The sequence below is a fragment of the Eublepharis macularius genome, chromosome 5, assembly GCF_028583425.1.
Source record: "Eublepharis macularius isolate TG4126 chromosome 5, MPM_Emac_v1.0, whole genome shotgun sequence".
Lineage (NCBI taxonomy): Eukaryota > Metazoa > Chordata > Lepidosauria > Squamata > Eublepharidae > Eublepharis > Eublepharis macularius.
This window is the reverse complement of record NC_072794.1, coordinates 157,664,396-157,681,983: the sequence shown is the minus strand read 5'-3', so window position 1 is coordinate 157,681,983 and position 17,588 is coordinate 157,664,396. Positions and strand designations below refer to the sequence as shown.

Sequence of the window (17,588 nt, the reverse complement as noted above, 5' to 3'; positions counted from 1 at the left end):
TATGATGTCAAAAGGTCCTTGGACCACTTGAAGCCAGATTAATGTTGTTATGGGAAATTTCTTTTTTCCAAAATTCACTTTTTAGTCATTGATTCCTCTTACTCTCTTCCAAAAGATTTTCTCTTTAACTTCTTCTCTTAGTATTTTCTGGTACACGTGTATGCACCGTTTTGTGGCTTCAGACCTTGCAAGGTTCCCTCCCTCCCTCCCTTCTTTGCTTTTTTTTAATTAAGAATTTTATATAGTAAAAGACAAAACCTAAAACTGCAATTACACAAAAAATGAAGAAACGAACAAAAACATCTAACCAACATACAAGAATAACAAAGAAAGAAAAAACTATATGAACTAAAAGAAGTCTTCCGATTTTCTCTGCAACAAATGTTGGTATCATTTTCAAATTTACGCTTACTCTAAGTAATAATTAAAAGCTCTGTTTTTTTCTAATGTCCAAATTCCTTAATCCATAAAACTAGAAATCCACAAATATTCACATCATTATTATTTGTTTCATGTAAAAAGTCTATTAGGGGTTTCCATTCATCAACAAATGAACTTATTGGCTTTTTTCTAATCAATGAAGTAAATTTTGCCATCATTGCAAATTCCAACAGCTTTGTCATCTATTCCTCCATTGTAGGCAGTGTTGAACTCTTCCAGTGTTGTGCATGTAATAGTCTTGCTGCCGTAATCATATATAAGAACAGAGTTCTAACACTTTTTTCCAACTGAATATTCATCATTTCCAGTTTTTAAAGTCCCTGGTTTTAACTGAACATTAATCTTTAAAATCTTCTGGATTGATAAGTGTATTTGTGCCCAAAAGGTTTTTGCTTTCTTACAGGTCCACCACATATGAAACAACGATCCTTCAATGTTTAGCACGTTTCCAGCATAAATTCAACAAACCCTTATACATTCTAGCCAATTTTTCAGGAGTCCTTTCCTTATTTGATGTTATACACCACAGGGGTGTTCTAGCTTCTAGCAGGGGAGTAGGAAGGTTGAGGAAGATGATGCCTGCCTTTGATCATCTGAAGAATGCAATTTTGAAATTTTTCAGAACCTCCGTTCCTACCCCCACTCTTCAAATTTATCTTTTTATCAAAATGGAGCTGATTCGAAACAGACTTCTTATGAAGAGGAAAATAAAACAAACTGAGGGCCATTGTGGTTGCAGAGTATGCTCTCTCATCACTTCAATGCTATTTTTAAAAAAGTAATTCTGACCCACATTATACTAGGTATGTATGTCAGGGTTGCCCTGAGCTGGATAACCCAGGCAAGCCTGATCTGGTCAGATACCAGAAGCTAAGCAGGATCCGCCTTGGTTAGTAATTAGATGGGAGACCTCCAATGAAGACTGGAGTTGCAGAGGCAGGCAATGGCAAACCACCACTGTTAGTGTCTTGCCTGGAAAACTCCACCAGGGGGGTCACCATTAGTCAGCTATGATTTGAGGACACTCCACCGCCGTGTCAAGCTTACAGCAAGGAACATTTGCCCCATTCCACAAAACAGCAAGCAATTCACCCTTTCTTGAAACTGCTTGTAGAGAAAAAATCTCCCTCGGGGACACCTATCATCATGAAGGGAAGTGTTTTTTGGCCATTTCTGCATTGTAACAACTTACTGGAGCGAGAATGTCTTGGTACACCACATGGCAATACAAATCATACCTGCTTTTTACTCAAGCAACGACTTGCATGTGTGAAAAAGCCATCACACTTGCAATGGCACAGATGGGATTTTGTGACACTTGACATAATCTCTAAACAAAATGAGCTTCAGAGGAAGAAGTTCTCATAACCAACCGCTAATCTATCAGTGCTTTGATAGCAAGAGAGATACATGTATGCGTGAATCACAAAAAGGGGCAGAGAGTTTAATTTCTTTTACATTCCACTCCACCCCAAATCCAGATTGGATGACAGGGTCCAAATGGCTTCTGGCCCAGCAATATCAACTTTCCCTCTAGGACCAAGGGATGCAGTTTTCTGTATTAAACTGAAGTTACTTTCCCCTGACTAGATCTGATATTGTATACAGTTAAGGATTTTGTATAACCGTACAATATATATTCTCTTCCTACATTATGCCATTTGGAACAGTCGTATCCCCTTCTTCCTCATATGATATTGGTTACCCCAAACCCAAATAATTGTTGTGATCCAAGACTCAGGCGCTCTACACCTCAGCAATTAAGTGAAGAAGCAAAATGCTTACTGGCATCACACAAAGGATGCCTGTAAGTAGGGCTGGCAGCCAGGTCCCCTGACCCTCCTGGCGGGAGAGAGAGAACCCAGCATTTACCTTTGTGAAGCACAGGGACGCTCCTCACGTGTGTTTTGCATGCATGTGGCCCTGCACCAGTGCAATGATGTCACTTCCAGGAAGTGACATCATCCTGCAAGACTGGGGAGCACACGCATTCTTCACTGCAAGCCAAATGGGCCTGCTGAAAAGTGCATTAGCACTCTTGGGGCAGCGCGATGATGTCAGTGACGTTGTCCTACCAGCCCTAGGAGCACATCCCAACAGCCCATTTCCTGCCTTTCCCCCCACTGGCCAGGTAAGTGGTGTGGGGGGCGGTGAGAGGTGCGAGCGGGGATTCCTCCGCCCCCACCGAGGGAATGGGATCCCTACCTGTAAGATCAGAATTTACCATCACAACTTGAGGGTTCTGCCTTGCTACCCTTCTGTCTTTTAAAAAGTTGTAACTTTAAGCCTGATGAAGAGCTCTGGTGAGCGTGAAAACTAGAACAGAAATATGTGCTAATTTAATGGTACAACATGGAATTTTTTACCCTGCGGAGTGATTCCAAGATGAAAAGGCCATGTACTTGTCTGATTCCAAGCAAGGAAACATTGTGGCTTTTATACACGTTGTATAAGCCACACCCCCAGCCCATGTGACTAGCTTCACCATAATATTAACCTTTCCAGTCCTTCAGATTTCTGACCAGACGCAGAAGACTAATGACCATTGATTTAATCTGATGTTCTGAAAAAAATCCCAGATATTTCCTGTGCCTCATAGTTGCAAGCACCACTCTATTTTTAAGCAGCTATCACACAATTCACTTTTCAGCAGTCACTTAGAGACCTCTTGATTCTGAATAGGTGTTTGCCCTGCAACCTAGACTATTGAGTTAAAAGGAAATGATGGCCTCTAGACCAGATTCACTGCTGCTAAAAATCTGCAATGCACAACAGGAATTGGATACAGAGGCAATGTGTGCAGTAGGAAGTTGTACACTCAGAACTGTACTTACTTGGAGAGTTTCATTTCAATTTGCTGCCGGATTTCCTGTCTCTCCTCATCAGTCCTCCTTGGGAAAATGTTCCTATCTTCCAGCTCCTGTTTACTTGGCCTGTTCCGCAATTTCACTGCCAGCAACTCTTTCTTGCATTTTCTTGGCAAAGTACCTGGAAGCACACATTGAAAAATGTGAACGTGTCAGGAAGGCTGTTCCCAATATATGCAAAGGGATATGGTTTTACTGGACTACATTTTCCTCAGAAACCAAAGGCAGATCCATGAGTTCCACCGGGATCTTACTGAAATAAAATGTGTGGCCATTTATTTAAGAGAGGTGGATGGCTGGGTAGAAGAAAGACGCCAGTGTGATTCGCCCAACCCATGTGGCACTGGCTACAGCTTCTGAGCCCAGGAATAAGCATAATACATGAAAATGAAAGGAAATCCTGTCCTCAAGTCATAGTTGACTTACGGCAACCTCTGCTGAGGTTTTCAAGGCAAGAGACTAACAGGTGGTTTGCCATTGCCTGCCTCTGCAACCCTGGTTTTCATAGGAGGTCTCCCATCCAATTACTAACCAAGGCTGCCCCTGCTTAACTTCTGAGAATTGACGAGATCAGGCCCTCTTGGGCTATCCAGGTCAGGCATTATAATGCATAGCACCTTCACTATTTCAAGTACTGTACAGATGTTATCAACAGCTGTATAAGTTAAGACATTATCAGCATCTTCATTCCCCATATCGCACATGGGAGCTGAAAGAACATGGCTTTTCTGCAGAACTGGGCCAGAAGAGGGGCCACTTTCGCTTCACTTCTTTGGGCAAACCATCCCAGAGAGAGGGAGCCACTACTGTACAGAAGCGAGCCCATGCAGTGGTGGAGGAACGGTTCTGATAGAGGGATCCAAGAGGAGGAGATGCGGAGCTGAGAGTGCACAAGTTTAGACTGCGATCAGTAACACTTTGAACTCTGAAGTTGCTAAATGCTGTTCATAGTTTAGGAGGAAATTCATAGTGGTGCTGCCTCATTAGGGAAGGGGGACTAAGAGTGACACAGAAAATACTTTGTTCTAAAATGAAAAAAGTCACCCTAAAGTATAAGCCAAAAGAAATGTCTGCGCATCTTTGATTTGATTCTTGTGGTCTTCACAGACCAAAGAATGGAAATTATTTAAGTTGGATATAGGATCCTCTGTTCCTCTAGTTTAATACATGAACAGGTGAGCCAGGACATTTCCATCTAGGGTTGCTAACTACAGGTTGAGAAATTCTTGGAGATTTGGGGGTAGAGCCTGGGGCGGGCAGGGATTGGGGAGCGAAGCTCAGCAGAGTACAATGCCATAGAGTCCACCCTCCAAAGCAGCCATTTTCTCCAGGGGAGCTGATCTTTGCAGTCTAGAGACCACTTATAATTCTGGGAGATCTCTAGGCCTCCACCCTCTAAGTGACCAGCCAGTTAGTCTCAATGCCACAACCTGTTGGATGACAACTGGAGGACAGCATCAGCCTCACAGAGGGCACAGCAGTTATCTATTTATCACATCAGAAAGGCAGGCTTTTCTCTTCTTTGTCTCTGAAGAATTCCCACCAAACCCAAATCCATCTCCCTGTCTCTGAAGGGCAACCATTCTTTGTTTCAAAAAGAAGAACACTGAAGAACGCTTCAGCAAAACTCCTGCATCTTTGGCAAGGCCTCCTCTGAAACACCAGATCTTCTCAAGCAATGAACGCAGCACCACCCAGCGTCCAGAATGAAACACGCAGCTGCCTAGAACACAAACACACAGCTGGGGAAAGTCGTGACAGCCGTGCTCCATCTAAGGCACTGTGGAGATATCATAATGTTCTCCCTCCTCCCCTGCGGTTTAATTAGCGAATCCCTAGGCCTCTTAGTTGTAATAATCATCATGAGATCTGCCAATTCCTGTATGCACATTGAGTACGGTAGATTATTCACATGTGACGTTTAATTAGTACTCTGCCTGCCCTCCCGCAAACACACACACACTCCAGTTTTGCAGAGACTCACGGAATAGCCATTAACAGTTTACCATCACTCCAGTTCACAGTTCAGATTTGTTTGCTAAGATATACATGCACCGATTTAAGAAGGCCAATCTGGGCAAGTGTATCCAAATCCGGATATGAAGTGAGTCCCTGAGATCACTTACTACAGTTGTTGGCTTGAGCTAGAACTGTAGCTATAGCCCGGATGAGGGGGGAGGCGATCAGTAAAAGCCAGGCTCCATCTGGAAGGGTTGCCATCCTCCAGGTGGGGCCTTAGGGGTGCCAGACCCCCAGTGGGGGCAGGGGATGCCACGCCGTCACCCCAAACCCCGCCCCCACTTACCTGGCCAGTGGGGGCACGCACCCTTTGTCCGCGCTCCCCTGTGGAGTTGCGCACTCCCGCGGATCGGACCCGTTTTGAGGTGCTGCGGAGCGCAGGAGCACTCCTGCGCTTCACAGCACCTCAAGAAAGGCCCCATTTTGGCCCGGATTGAGCCCATTTTGAGCCGCTGTCGCATGCAGGAGCACTCCTGCACACTGCAGCACCCCAAAATGGCCCAAATCCATGCCAAAACGCAGCTCAAAATGGGCCCAATTCTGGCCAAAACAGGGCCGTTTTTGAGGCACTGCAGAGTGCAGGAGCGCTCCTGCGCTCCACAGCGCCTCAAAATGGGCCCGATTTGCAGGTGCATTTTGGGCTGCTGTGGAGTGCAGGAGCATTCCTGTGCTCCACAGCAGCCCCCAACGCGATCTCCTACAGAGCATGGGTGCGCTGGGGGGGGGGCATGCGCAGCGTGATGACGTCACCTTGTGCGTGCGCGCCCCCCAGCAGGACAGAGGTAAGAGCCAGGCCCCGATCCCCCGCTGGGAGCTTGAGGGGGCCTGGCAACCCTATGGGGCCTGGAGTTTCCCCAGAATTACAATTACAGAGATCAGTTCCCCTTGGAGGAAATGGCAGCTCCAGGGGGCAGACTCTATGGCCTCATATTCCCAACGAGCTCTCTCCTTGTCCTCCAGAATCCCTCCCCTTGTGGGGTCTGGAGGACTAAGATTCGGAGGACCACACCTCTTGTGAGACTGGAGATCTGTGGAAACAATATAGAGGAGCTGTGAATAGCAACACTGAGTCCTTCTTACATACTACTGAGGACTACCTCTTTAAATGCAGTTTGGATTGCATTCCCAGAGAGGAACGGTCTCTTGGAAACTGAATGAGCTTTGTTTATTTTTCCTCCAGTTGTTTGTATATAGGAGAATCTTAGCCCTAGATTTGGAATGTTGTTATTGGAGTCTGGAATTATTGGATATTTTTAGCAAAGTATTCAGTGGGTTGTGCCGCGTATTAGAAGTCTTTTCATTCAGTAATTTGTATACTACCTCATATGTGATACTATCAGCACTTAGCACTTTAACTGTATTATATGATTGTGAAATTACAGTGGGTGATTATGGCATTATACCCCACTGGGCTTCCTCCTCCCTGCAAATCTCACCCTCTCCAAGTTCCACACCAAAATCTCCAGGAATTTGTCAACCTGGAGTTGGCAACCCATCTTCAGTATTACTCTACATTTACACTGGTTTTTCATTTCTGTATATTAGACTACAAATAGTGATTACTGTTTATTATAGAGATAAAACACTTAAATTTAGTGCAAGTTCTGTACTGTGCTTTTCATAATTACAACACTTCATGGTAGATCACTAGATTAGTAGTAGGGATGTGCGTTTCGGCATTCAGAATGCCGAAAGAATGCCGAAACAAAAGTGTTTCGGCTTCTTTCGGGGAATGCCGAAACGTTTCGGGGAATGCCGAAACGTTTCGGGTAGCCGAAAGAAAAAAGCCGAAACGTTTCGGGATTCTTTCGGCTTTCTTTCGGCTTTTCAATGGGAAAATGCCTCCGTCTTCCCGAACGTCTGGGGGAAGCATTTTCCCACCGAATAAGCCCAAAATTGGTGGGGACCTTCCTCTAACCCTTCTCTAACAACCACCCAAGTTTCAGACAGATTGGACTTTGGGGGGCCATGTTATGGCCCCCCAAAGCAGGTCCCCCCATCCTCCCATAAGAAAGCGAAGGAGCAGCATATTGTTAGCATGCTGCTGCTAATCTTTCTTCATTATTTCCTATGGGGAAAAAATGAAGAAGCAGGCTTCCTTTGCCAGGGGTGGCATTTTGCATGCAAAATGCCCCCTCACCCTCAGGGGCCCTTCTCCCACCCCTCCTCCCACCCCCCACCAAGGCTCAGCCTGCTCCCACTTGGGGGGGGCCATTTCATGGCCTCCCCAAGTAGGTGCTCTAATCTCTACCACTGACAGCTGGGGGAGGCTTGTGTTGCCAGGGGTGGCATTTTGCATGCAAAATGCCCCCCAACCCTCTGGGGCCCTTCTCCCACCCCTCCTCCCACCCCCCACCAAGGCTCAGCCTGTTCCCACTTGGGGGGCCATTTCATGGCCTCCCCAAGTAGGTCCTCTCAGCCCCTAAAGTCCACCCCTTACAGCCCCACACAAACCCAATTCCCCCCCAGCTGCCACACACAGACCCAAATCCCCACATTAGCCCCTCACAGACCCAAATCCACCCCCACCTGCCCCACACCCATAACCCCAGGAACAGGCTGGCAAAGGCCAGCCCTCTCCCTTTGTTCCCTATGCTGGGAACTTCTAAACTCTCTTTCCCTGGGCAATTCTGCACAGCCCAGGGGTGCCACAAATGTGGGCACAGCAGGGGGGCGCACCAAAGGGCATGATAGAAGTGTACTACACAAAATAATACAACCCACTTCACCGTTTTTGACAGCAGTTGTGTTTGTGTGATTCTCTGATGTGAAGTGAGTTGTGTTATTTTTATGTAGTACACTGCTTTCATGCCCTGTTGTGCCTTCCTACTGTGTAACCTAAAGCAGTTAAGGAAATAAAGTGCTTTTGACAGCAATATTTTGGGGTGATTCTCTGATGTTAAGTGAGTTGTGTTATTTTTGTGTAAGATACTGCTGCCATGCCCTTTGGTGCGCCCCCCTGCTGTGTATCCTAAAGCTGTTCAAGAAATAAAGTGTTTTTGACAGGAATTGTGCTTTTGTGATTCTCTGATGTTAAGTGAGTTGTGTTATTTTTGTGTAAGATACTGCTGCCATGCCCTTTGGTGGGGGGTGGAAGGAGGGGTGGGAGAAGGGCCCCTGAGGGCTGGGGGGCATTTTGCATGCAAAATGCCACCCCTGGCAAGACAAGCCTCCCCCAGCTGTCAGTGGTAGAGAAAAGAGCACCTACTTGGGGAGGCCATGAAATGGCCCCCCCAAGTGGGAGCAGTCTGAGCCTTGGTGGGGGGTGGAAGGAAGGGTGGGAGAAGGGCCCCAGAGGGTTGGGGGGCATTTTGCATGCAAAATGCCACCCCTGGCAACACAAGCCTCCCCCAGCTGTCAGTGGTAGAGATTAGAGCACCTACTTGGGGAGGCCATGAAATGGCCCCCCCAAGTGGGAGCAGGCTGAGCCTTGGTGGGGGGTGGAAGGAAGGGTGGGAGAAGGGCCCCAGAGGGTTGGGGGGCATTTTGCATGCAAAATGCCACCCCTGGCAACACAAGCCTCCCCCAGCTGTCAGTGGTAGAGATTAGAGCACCTACTTGGGGAGGCCATGAAATGGCCCCCCCAAGTGGGAGCAGGCTGAGCCTTGGTGGGGGGTGGGAGGAGGGGTGGGAGAAGGGCCCCTGAGGGTAAGGGGGCATTTTGCATGCAAAATGCCACCCCTGGCAAAGGAAGCCTGCCTCTTCATTTTTTCCCCATAGGAAATAATGAAGAAAGATGAGCAGCAGCATGCTAACAATATGCTGCTCCTTCGCTTTCTTATGGGAGGATGGGGGGACCTGCTTTGGGGGGCCATAACATGCTCCCCCAAAGTTCAATCTGTCTGAAACTTGGGTGGTTGTTAGAGAAGGGTTAGAGGAAGGTCCCCACCAATTTTGGGCTTATTCGGTGGGAAAATGCCTCCTCCAGGCGTCCTGGAAGACGGAGGCATTTTCCCATAGAAAAAAGCCGAAAGAATGCCGAAAGAGTGCCGAAAGAATCCCGAAAGCCGAAAGCCGAAAGAGATTCTTGTTTCGGCTTTCGGCTTTAACGATAGAGAATCTTCTTTCGGCTTTCTACTTTTGGCTATAGCCGAAAATTTTTGGCTTGCACACCCCTAATTAGTAGCAATGAATGGAGGCCATGACCCACTTTGTAACTTACCAGAGAGTCACTCCCACCATTGTCCAATCTCACAACACTCCATTTTTAGAGAGGAACCACCTGGCTTGGCTGAATTACAGTCTTCTTTTCGATGATGTTGGTATGAGAGACATATCATTCATTTAATCCACATGGTTTCTCTCTACAGATATTACCAAAGGGGTGTGAGATTGGAGAATGGGAAACCATTCTATCCCTGCAACATATAAATTGGACCATAGAGATAATCCATTACCAACACAATGATTCCATTGCAGGAGTGTGTCATGTTTGACTGTACCCATTCATCCATGCCAATATTAATTCTGACGCTTATATGCTTAGGTGCCAGTTAATGCCAGTTGTAACACAATTATGTTCTACTGCCAGTTATTGTAATCATAAGCCTGGTGTAACTCAATTTCTTGTTGCTTGTATTATAGTGGATTCTCAAATGTTCACGGGTGGCTGTCTGTTTACAACTTTGAACTTTTCCTCTGGACTATGATATGTCTTCCCTCTTCGTGGCATGATAGTACAAATATGCAAAATGTTCTCACACAGAAAAGAACAACAATGAATTGTTTGGGCATTGGGAGATGGGAAGAAAGTTGGGTAGAAAAGAGATATGTTTTTCCCATATTGCCATTCTTGTCAAACTTCTACTAGAACTACTTAGTTGCTTACCTTACTCCTAAGTAGACCTTTGGACCTGAATATGGAAAAGATCTGATTTCTGAATAAAAGTCATTTAACCAAGGACCTGTGTCCTGCTATAATGAACCAGGGATCTGTCTGCTGTATTCTGTCATCCAGAGCCTGACAGAGTGGGACTTGACCCCAGAGCTCCCAGTTGCAAATGCCATGCCAACCTGTTTTTGCACACAGCTCCCACTTCCCCACAACTGGTTCATGACAAGCACTTTTTCCAAGAAATACATATGGAAAGAAGAACTGGTCCACCAGAACAACATTTTTAAAATAAAGTTCAGAACATGCCTTTTCTTACCGGAAATTATGGAGTCGTTCAAAACCTCTTCGTCCTGATAAAAAACTGAGTCGTCTTTGATTTCAGAGTTCATGATGAGGTTCTCTTTGTTCTCATCTGACTCCTTAACAGAATTCCGCTTGTTCTCCGGATCACTGCTGTAGCTCACCGAAGTATCCTTCTCTTTGCTGTGCTCAATGCTGGGTGTTCTGGATGGGCGGGCATCCACTCGCTTTTTGGGAGATCCTTTGTTTTCCCTTCCATGAAAGCTGGGGATGGAAGGCCAAGGACATGATCTTTCAGACCAGACATCAGTAACTTAGAATCATTTGATGGAAATCAGGGCCGTAAAGTATTCTCTTGAGCATGTGGCTCCACAGAGGGCTAGGAAGGAACCGTTGTAGGGTTTACGGCATTCAGGATGAAAAAGCCAAGAATCTGCCGCACCTCAGTACATGTCACAAGGGGGCAGTGACTAATGTCTTGTTTTGAAGTATGTTAATGTGGTATGCCAAGATGACCTTTTCAAAGAATGCAGTACGTGCTTCTAATGCGAAACACAGTTCAAATGAAACACCACCATTTTGATGGTTTGGCATTAGGGATGCCGTTTTATGGCTGGCGGAAGGGGATCTCCCACCCCCAGTTCACATTGCCTGCCACCACTCCCGCAACCAGCAGGAGAAAACCATTTTTAAAAATCACCCTCAGTGCGATGGTGTTATGTCACTTCCTGGAAAAACCCAGAAGAGATGTCATGCTGCTGTAGGAATCTCTGGAAACTTAAAAAGCCAAGTATCTGCCACACCTCAGTACATATCACAAGATCTGACATCACATCCAGGTTTTCCCAGAAAGTGATGTAATGATGTTGTGTTGATGGCACCCCCACTTGTCCATCCCCACTTCCACCAATTCCGGCTGGTTGCCAGACACTGGCTGGGAACCCTATTTGGCATTCCAATGATAGCAATACAGACAATGATAGCAATACAGTTAAGCTAGTCCCCATGATAGTGTGATCAGTTTACCAGATATGGGTCCAATTCCCATGGTGCCGAAGTTGGCAACCCCCCTCCCCCATGCATCTACTGTGGCAAGCACTAAATATAGAAGTGTGAGCAAATGTATTTATTGGTTATTTAAAACATTTGTATCTGGCCTTACCGAGCACCCCTCAGTAAATGTCTGAACCAGGCCTTTGTTATGGTAGTGAGACAAGATCAAGACTCAGTTTTACCAGAAGTAAATAAGAAAGGTCTGTTGAAGACACATGATATATCTTGCCATGGGACCATTTCAAAGTGCCCACCACACCTTGCAACTGGCCATACCCTTACCTATCCTGCCGATGCTTGGTGGCAAGAGCTCTGTGAAGTTCCTCAATGACTCGGCTGGGAGGTAAAGGCAGGTGGACGGCAGCTAGGTGAGGGGAGCTGGTTGGCGTTGTATGCTGTCCTCTGAGGTGGGGGTCGGAGACTTTCTGGCCTGAGGGCTGGAAGGGAGCAGCTTGTCCTGAGAGTTGGGAGGAACCAACAATGACATAGTTCTTCAACAAGGTAGATGGAGGGGATTTCAAGGCTGGCTCGTCTACTTCACCTCCTGCTGTTAGACATAAAAACACAAAAGACATTTAGGTACTATATACAAAGATAAACTGGAGATCTGTACAGAAGAGCTCTCGTGGACAAAGCAAATGGTGGGAGACCTCCCACCAGCAAGCCACATTGCCCACCACTGCTCCAAGTAAATAAAATAAAAAACGGGGATGTTGCTGATGGTACTACATCACTTCCAGGTGGAATCCTGTTTTACTATAGAGTCTCTGGCAATTTCTAGAGCTACCCCTTGTCATTTCCTTGTTGTGACTTAGTGACATTTGTGACATCACTGATGACATGCACACACTCCCTTGTCCCCACCCTCAGCTCTTCCACCTGTTGCCAGGCTCTGCCTAGCAACTCTAAAAACATCCCATTAATGTTACAGTTCTCTGTTTAGCATTGTGCTTTCCATGGAAACTTTCCTCAGCAAGGCACAGCTGCCTCGCCAAGGACCCTTTAGTGTCCATATTGGAAGGCTAGGCCTAAGAGTAGGGCTGAGAGCTTTGGGTTGGGAAATTCCTGAATATTTGGGGGTGGAGCCTGGAGAAGGTGGGGTTGGAGGAGGGGAAGGATCTCAGTGGGGTACAATGCCATACACTCCACCCTGCAAAGCAGCTATTTTCTTCATGGGAAGTGATCTCTATAGTCTGGAGATCTGTTGTAATTCTGGGAGATCTCCTGGTTCCACCTGCAAGTTGGCAACCCTACTTGACAGAGTGACTTTGTGTCCAAATAGATATTTTAACTGGTGCACAGCTCCAGGTTTTAGACATTACATTTGCTCTCAGCCAAAACAATGGTTCACAGACTTCCAGAAATCAGCAAAATTTCCACTGCTGCTATTTGAATTTCATATATGAAATTCTGGATTTGAAATTCAGCTTTACTTCTTGAAAATGAAATGTTACTATCACTTGATTGTTTTGCAGTATCCTAAGTGTCTACTTGTCACATGCTTAAATGCTATTGCATGTCATCTATCAAATGCTTATGCATGTCCAATACCACATTCTATGGAAACTTGTTTCCTACAACCTAAAGGTTTCACAGGATCAAGCCCATTGTATGTGGACTGAAAATCCTATTGAGCAGCAATGTACCTTTCTCCCCACCCCTAACCACTACCCCTAAGTTTTCTCATAAATTTCAACTTATCAAAATACAGGATAAATTTAGGGCAGAACTACACATTAGGAGACTCAGGGCTGCCATCAAAAACTGCATCAAGGGCTGTTTTCACACGTCTTTAAAATAGCGCAATACTCACGGAAGGCTGACGGCTTCCTCGTGCAATTTTTGATGCCATCTGTTTGCAAAACGCCACGAAAGCAGCAGCATCACTGCCTGCCTCTGTTTTGTAAATGGATGGCATCAAAAATCATACAAGGAAGCGGAGTATCACGCTATTTTAAAGACGTGAAAATGGCCCTGGTGTCAACTCCTTCATCTCCCATAATATGGTGGTGGTGGAGAGTGCCCTCAAGTCATACACGACTTATAGCAACCCCTGGTGAGATTTCATGGCAAAATTAATAAAGGTAGTTTGCCATTGTCTGCCCCTGCAACCATGGTGTTCGTTGGAGGTCTCCCATCCAATTACTAACCAAGGCTAACCCTGCTTAGCATCTGAGATCTGATGTGATCAGGCTTGCTGGGGCTATCCAGGTCAGGGCTTCTCATAATATACCCTAGAGTTTATACCATGATCTAACACCATAGCTTTGTGTATTTCTACATCCCTGCTCCACGTCACAAGCTGCTACTAATAGGTGTAGAGAAACACACCACAATGTCACGTAAATTGTGTTCAACATTAATGAAGCAGGAGAACTCAACGCAAGGCTGCCATTTTCCAGGAAACGGCCCCTTGTCTTCTCCAATACAGAGGCCAGCACTTAGCCCTAAAGAAGAACTATTCTGGATGAATGAGCCTCACCTGGTACAATCTTTGAGACTTTGGGTGCTGTCTTAGGTGGTGGAATCGGAAGTGATGGAGGAGGGCTGGGGAGCTGTGCTGGGTTCCTTTCCGTCTGGTTCTGGGACGATTCCATCGATTCAGAACGAAGTAAGGCTTGTGGATTCCCTTCAGAAGCGGGCAGGATGGCATTTTCTCGTTCGTCTGAGGAAGCTGATGTCTTCTTGGCTGAGGAGACAGGAGCAGAAGCAGCAGGGTTGGAGGGATATGAAATCAAGATAGATGGCAACACACGGCAGGCCAGGCCATAGAGAAATGAAGGAGCACACACAAGCAAGCAGCCCCTTTCCACAACGTTTACAATGGAGAGGGTAAAGGGCCAAGCAGACAAGGCTAATGGTAGAAATGAAAACCAGCCAGGGTAACTGAGGAAACAATTACAGGTTGCGTTGTGAAGAATACGTTGAATCCTGAAGGGCTTTGTATTCACAATACAGGGGGGAAAAATATGCGTCAGCCCATATGATCCACACTTCTTTGCTTGTATTCCTTTCAACAATACGGACAACGCGACTGGGTTGCTTTGAACTGACGGGTTCAAAGAACACAACGGCAAGAATAAGCTCTGCGAAGTCTGTTCTTAGAAGCTAAAGATTAGAAAGCTGGTTCCCAACATTCTGTCACACTCTTGTGAGACCGAGAAAAGAGAACTCAAGACAAAGCAGTACGGGCAGAGACTCTCTTAGATCTCAGTGGCTCCCACTAAGCTCCAAGCATTGCTTGCCCTGAACTCAGCGATGGATAAGATGATGGGGAGTGGTGGGGAAGAGGCAGAAGAATTGAGAAAGGGAGACAGAACCAATAATGCCTAGTGGTTAGAGTGCTGGATTTTGGCGTGAGAACCAGGGACAAATCCCTACACAGAGGGGAAAAGCACACATCAAACTATTTCTGAGTCCAGTCAAACCAGACATGCGTCAGATCAGAGCCACAGAATGCAGGGAGAGGGTTTTTTGTTTTTAAGAATTCCCTTTGGGTTGTGTTCCTGACCAAAATTGCCCCCAGGGAGTTGTTGTTTATTCTATTGGGGAACGTATTTGTTGACCATTTGTACACTTATGGCCCATCAGAACATGTTTGTTTCTCCAGCAGAGCAAACAGTGGCTTTGTGGAGCCATTTCATGTCTGAAAAATGGCTTAAGACGAAGGCTATCTCCTCACTTGCCTCATTCCCAAACCAAATCAAGCCCACCCACAGCAGGGAATTTTTGAAAAGTGATGGGAGTTCCACATCCACAAAGTCTGGTTTCACATGTTGCTAGGCAGATCCAGAAATGGAGTAATGTCCCTAACCCTATTGGCTCCCCATGAGTGTCCCTGGGCCAATCGCGCTCTCTCAGCCCAATCTACTTCACTGGGTTCTTATGAAATACCATACTGTATGCCATACTATAACAACAACAATAACGCTCGATTTATATACCACCCTTCAGGATGAATTAACAACACCCACATGAGATGGAAAAGTGGGTGTGATCCTTGCAAAAACTGAAAGCAAAACTGAAAACTCGACAGTTGTGTCCTGATTCCAAGACCATTAGAAGAGCACAAGAAGAAACAATCAGCAATTGCTGCATTCAAAGCTAGAGGTCGCTCAAGGAGTGGATACAACCGTCTTAACAAAAGAGAGCAGGTAGCAATGCCAGTAAAATTAAATGATCTTGGCTGCAGCCCCATGCACACTTAACTCGGGGAGTAAGATCCACTGCAATCAGTTGGACTTACTTTGGAGTAAACATGATGGAGAGGCTCAGATACCACTCCCCCAAAGAAAATTCTATCTGGCAGTGTAATTTGCTAAACAATTTTTTTTTCACATGAAAGGGAAGACAAGAGAAGTCTGGATCGACAAAGAAGAAAATTGGTCAGACAGTGGCTGAAATGCCACCTCTGATTACAGAATAGAGGCATGTTCACACATTACAAAAATTAAAAACGTTAACAATCAAGACTTCCTTCCAAGGAACCATCAGAACTGCAGACCTATCAGGATGGAGCGACACAGAATTTAAGTACATCAACTAAGGTATGAAGTAGGTGAGCACTCATCCGCGTACTTTGCTCCGGATAAGTGGCTCATTTAAACCAGCTGCTGCCTATGTAAAGTAGCTACACATGCTTATTTAATATGCCAGAGGTCTATCAGCCTGGGGTTAGTCTACTCTGGGGGGGGGGGGGGGTGTTACGCTGGCTTGCTAATTAAGTAATGCTTTCCACAGGCAGAGCCCAGTTTCCATGAGATACAGTGAGACTGCAAAGTTGCACAGGTGAGAATTTTTGCCGGCAGACATTGCACTTCATTCAGGCCTGAGATGCAAATTCCCTGGGTGTGATCCAATGAAGGATTTCCAGGGACAGGCAATGTTTTTTTTTGCTGACTTGTACTCCTGCTGCAGACTCCGACTTCCCACTCATGCTCTTCTTGGGGGGCTGATCTTCCAGAAGCAGCATTTTAAGAGGCATTTGGGGCTGCAGGGAGAGGTGAGAAAGTTGCACTCCCTGGACAGAAATCCCTTCTGTCCGTGGAAATAATTCATGGGCAGCATTGGTGATTCTTGGTGAAAGCCACGATAGCTGTACCAATTTAACCTTTATATTAACTATTCTGGATGCAACTCTACTCAAACTCACCCCAGATTCTGGGTGAACTCTACCCAGAACGGGTCTGAGCACTTTGTTTGGGTACATTTAATTATGGTTCAGGCAAAGGAAGGTACCACAACCCATGGAGGTTCCAACACTTTCTACTATATCACCCGGCTTCCTGTCATAACGGGGACTGAACCTGGGAATTAATGCAAACAAAACATGTGCAGTTGCATTGAACTCTGGATTCTCTACAGCCTCTTTGCATGCATGGGAGCATAAAGGTTCATGTTGCTCACTGGAACTAAATTTTGTATGCTGCTGTAAACATTTGGGTACCCTTCAGATATGCCGAAGTGTCCCAGGCCTTTGTGCAAATAGCAGATTGCTTATAAGAGAATGGGACATTGATCTCTCCAGAATGACTTTGTGGGCATGACCAGAGTGAGGGAAGCCTAATCTTTGAGGTACAGATTTCAGTCTGACCCCAATCCTTTAGGTAACCTCAGTCTAAGTCCATTGCAGTCAATAGGCTTAGACTGCAGTAACTCTGTTTAGGATTGCACTGATAATCTACTTTGCTGGCATACTTCAGAAGCCTTTTGGAAGATACAGAATGATATGTAGGTACCAAGGGCTTGCTAAAACCAGTAAATTATTTCCTATTCAAGGTTCCTCTATTTTTGCCTGCAGTGATCCTGGAAACCAAGAAATTCCATGGGACTACAAAATGCATGTATAATCCAAGGGCTTGATTAACCCATGGCATTTTTTTCTGTTGGATTTGATCAGTCCCTACAATGTCCATAATGTATGCTGAGGTGATGAGTGCTGGTGGTGGTTGTTTTCGATGGGCCATCAATGTATTTTTTAAAAACCCGCTAATTCTTCACATTAAGATGATGCAAAGAATTGAAGAGGAAAGAGAACGAGCCCTAATAGGGGTTTATTCCAAACATGATCCAGT

At 45.8% G+C, this 17,588-nt stretch overlaps 1 protein-coding gene across 1 annotated transcript in view; it reads right to left on the bottom strand.

Moving 5' to 3' along the window:
- PHACTR3 (phosphatase and actin regulator 3) overlaps positions 1 to 17,588 on the bottom strand; it is a 316,486-nt gene that overhangs the window by 95,931 nt on the left and 202,967 nt on the right. Inside the window, exons 5-8 of the mRNA XM_054981101.1 lie at positions 13,997 to 14,203; positions 11,797 to 12,061; positions 10,478 to 10,725; positions 3,276 to 3,429 (exon numbers count right to left, since the gene is read on the bottom strand). Of these exons, the coding sequence (XP_054837076.1) occupies positions 3,276 to 3,429; positions 10,478 to 10,725; positions 11,797 to 12,061; positions 13,997 to 14,203 (874 nt within the window). The remainder of the gene's footprint in view (positions 1 to 3,275; positions 3,430 to 10,477; positions 10,726 to 11,796; positions 12,062 to 13,996; positions 14,204 to 17,588) is intronic.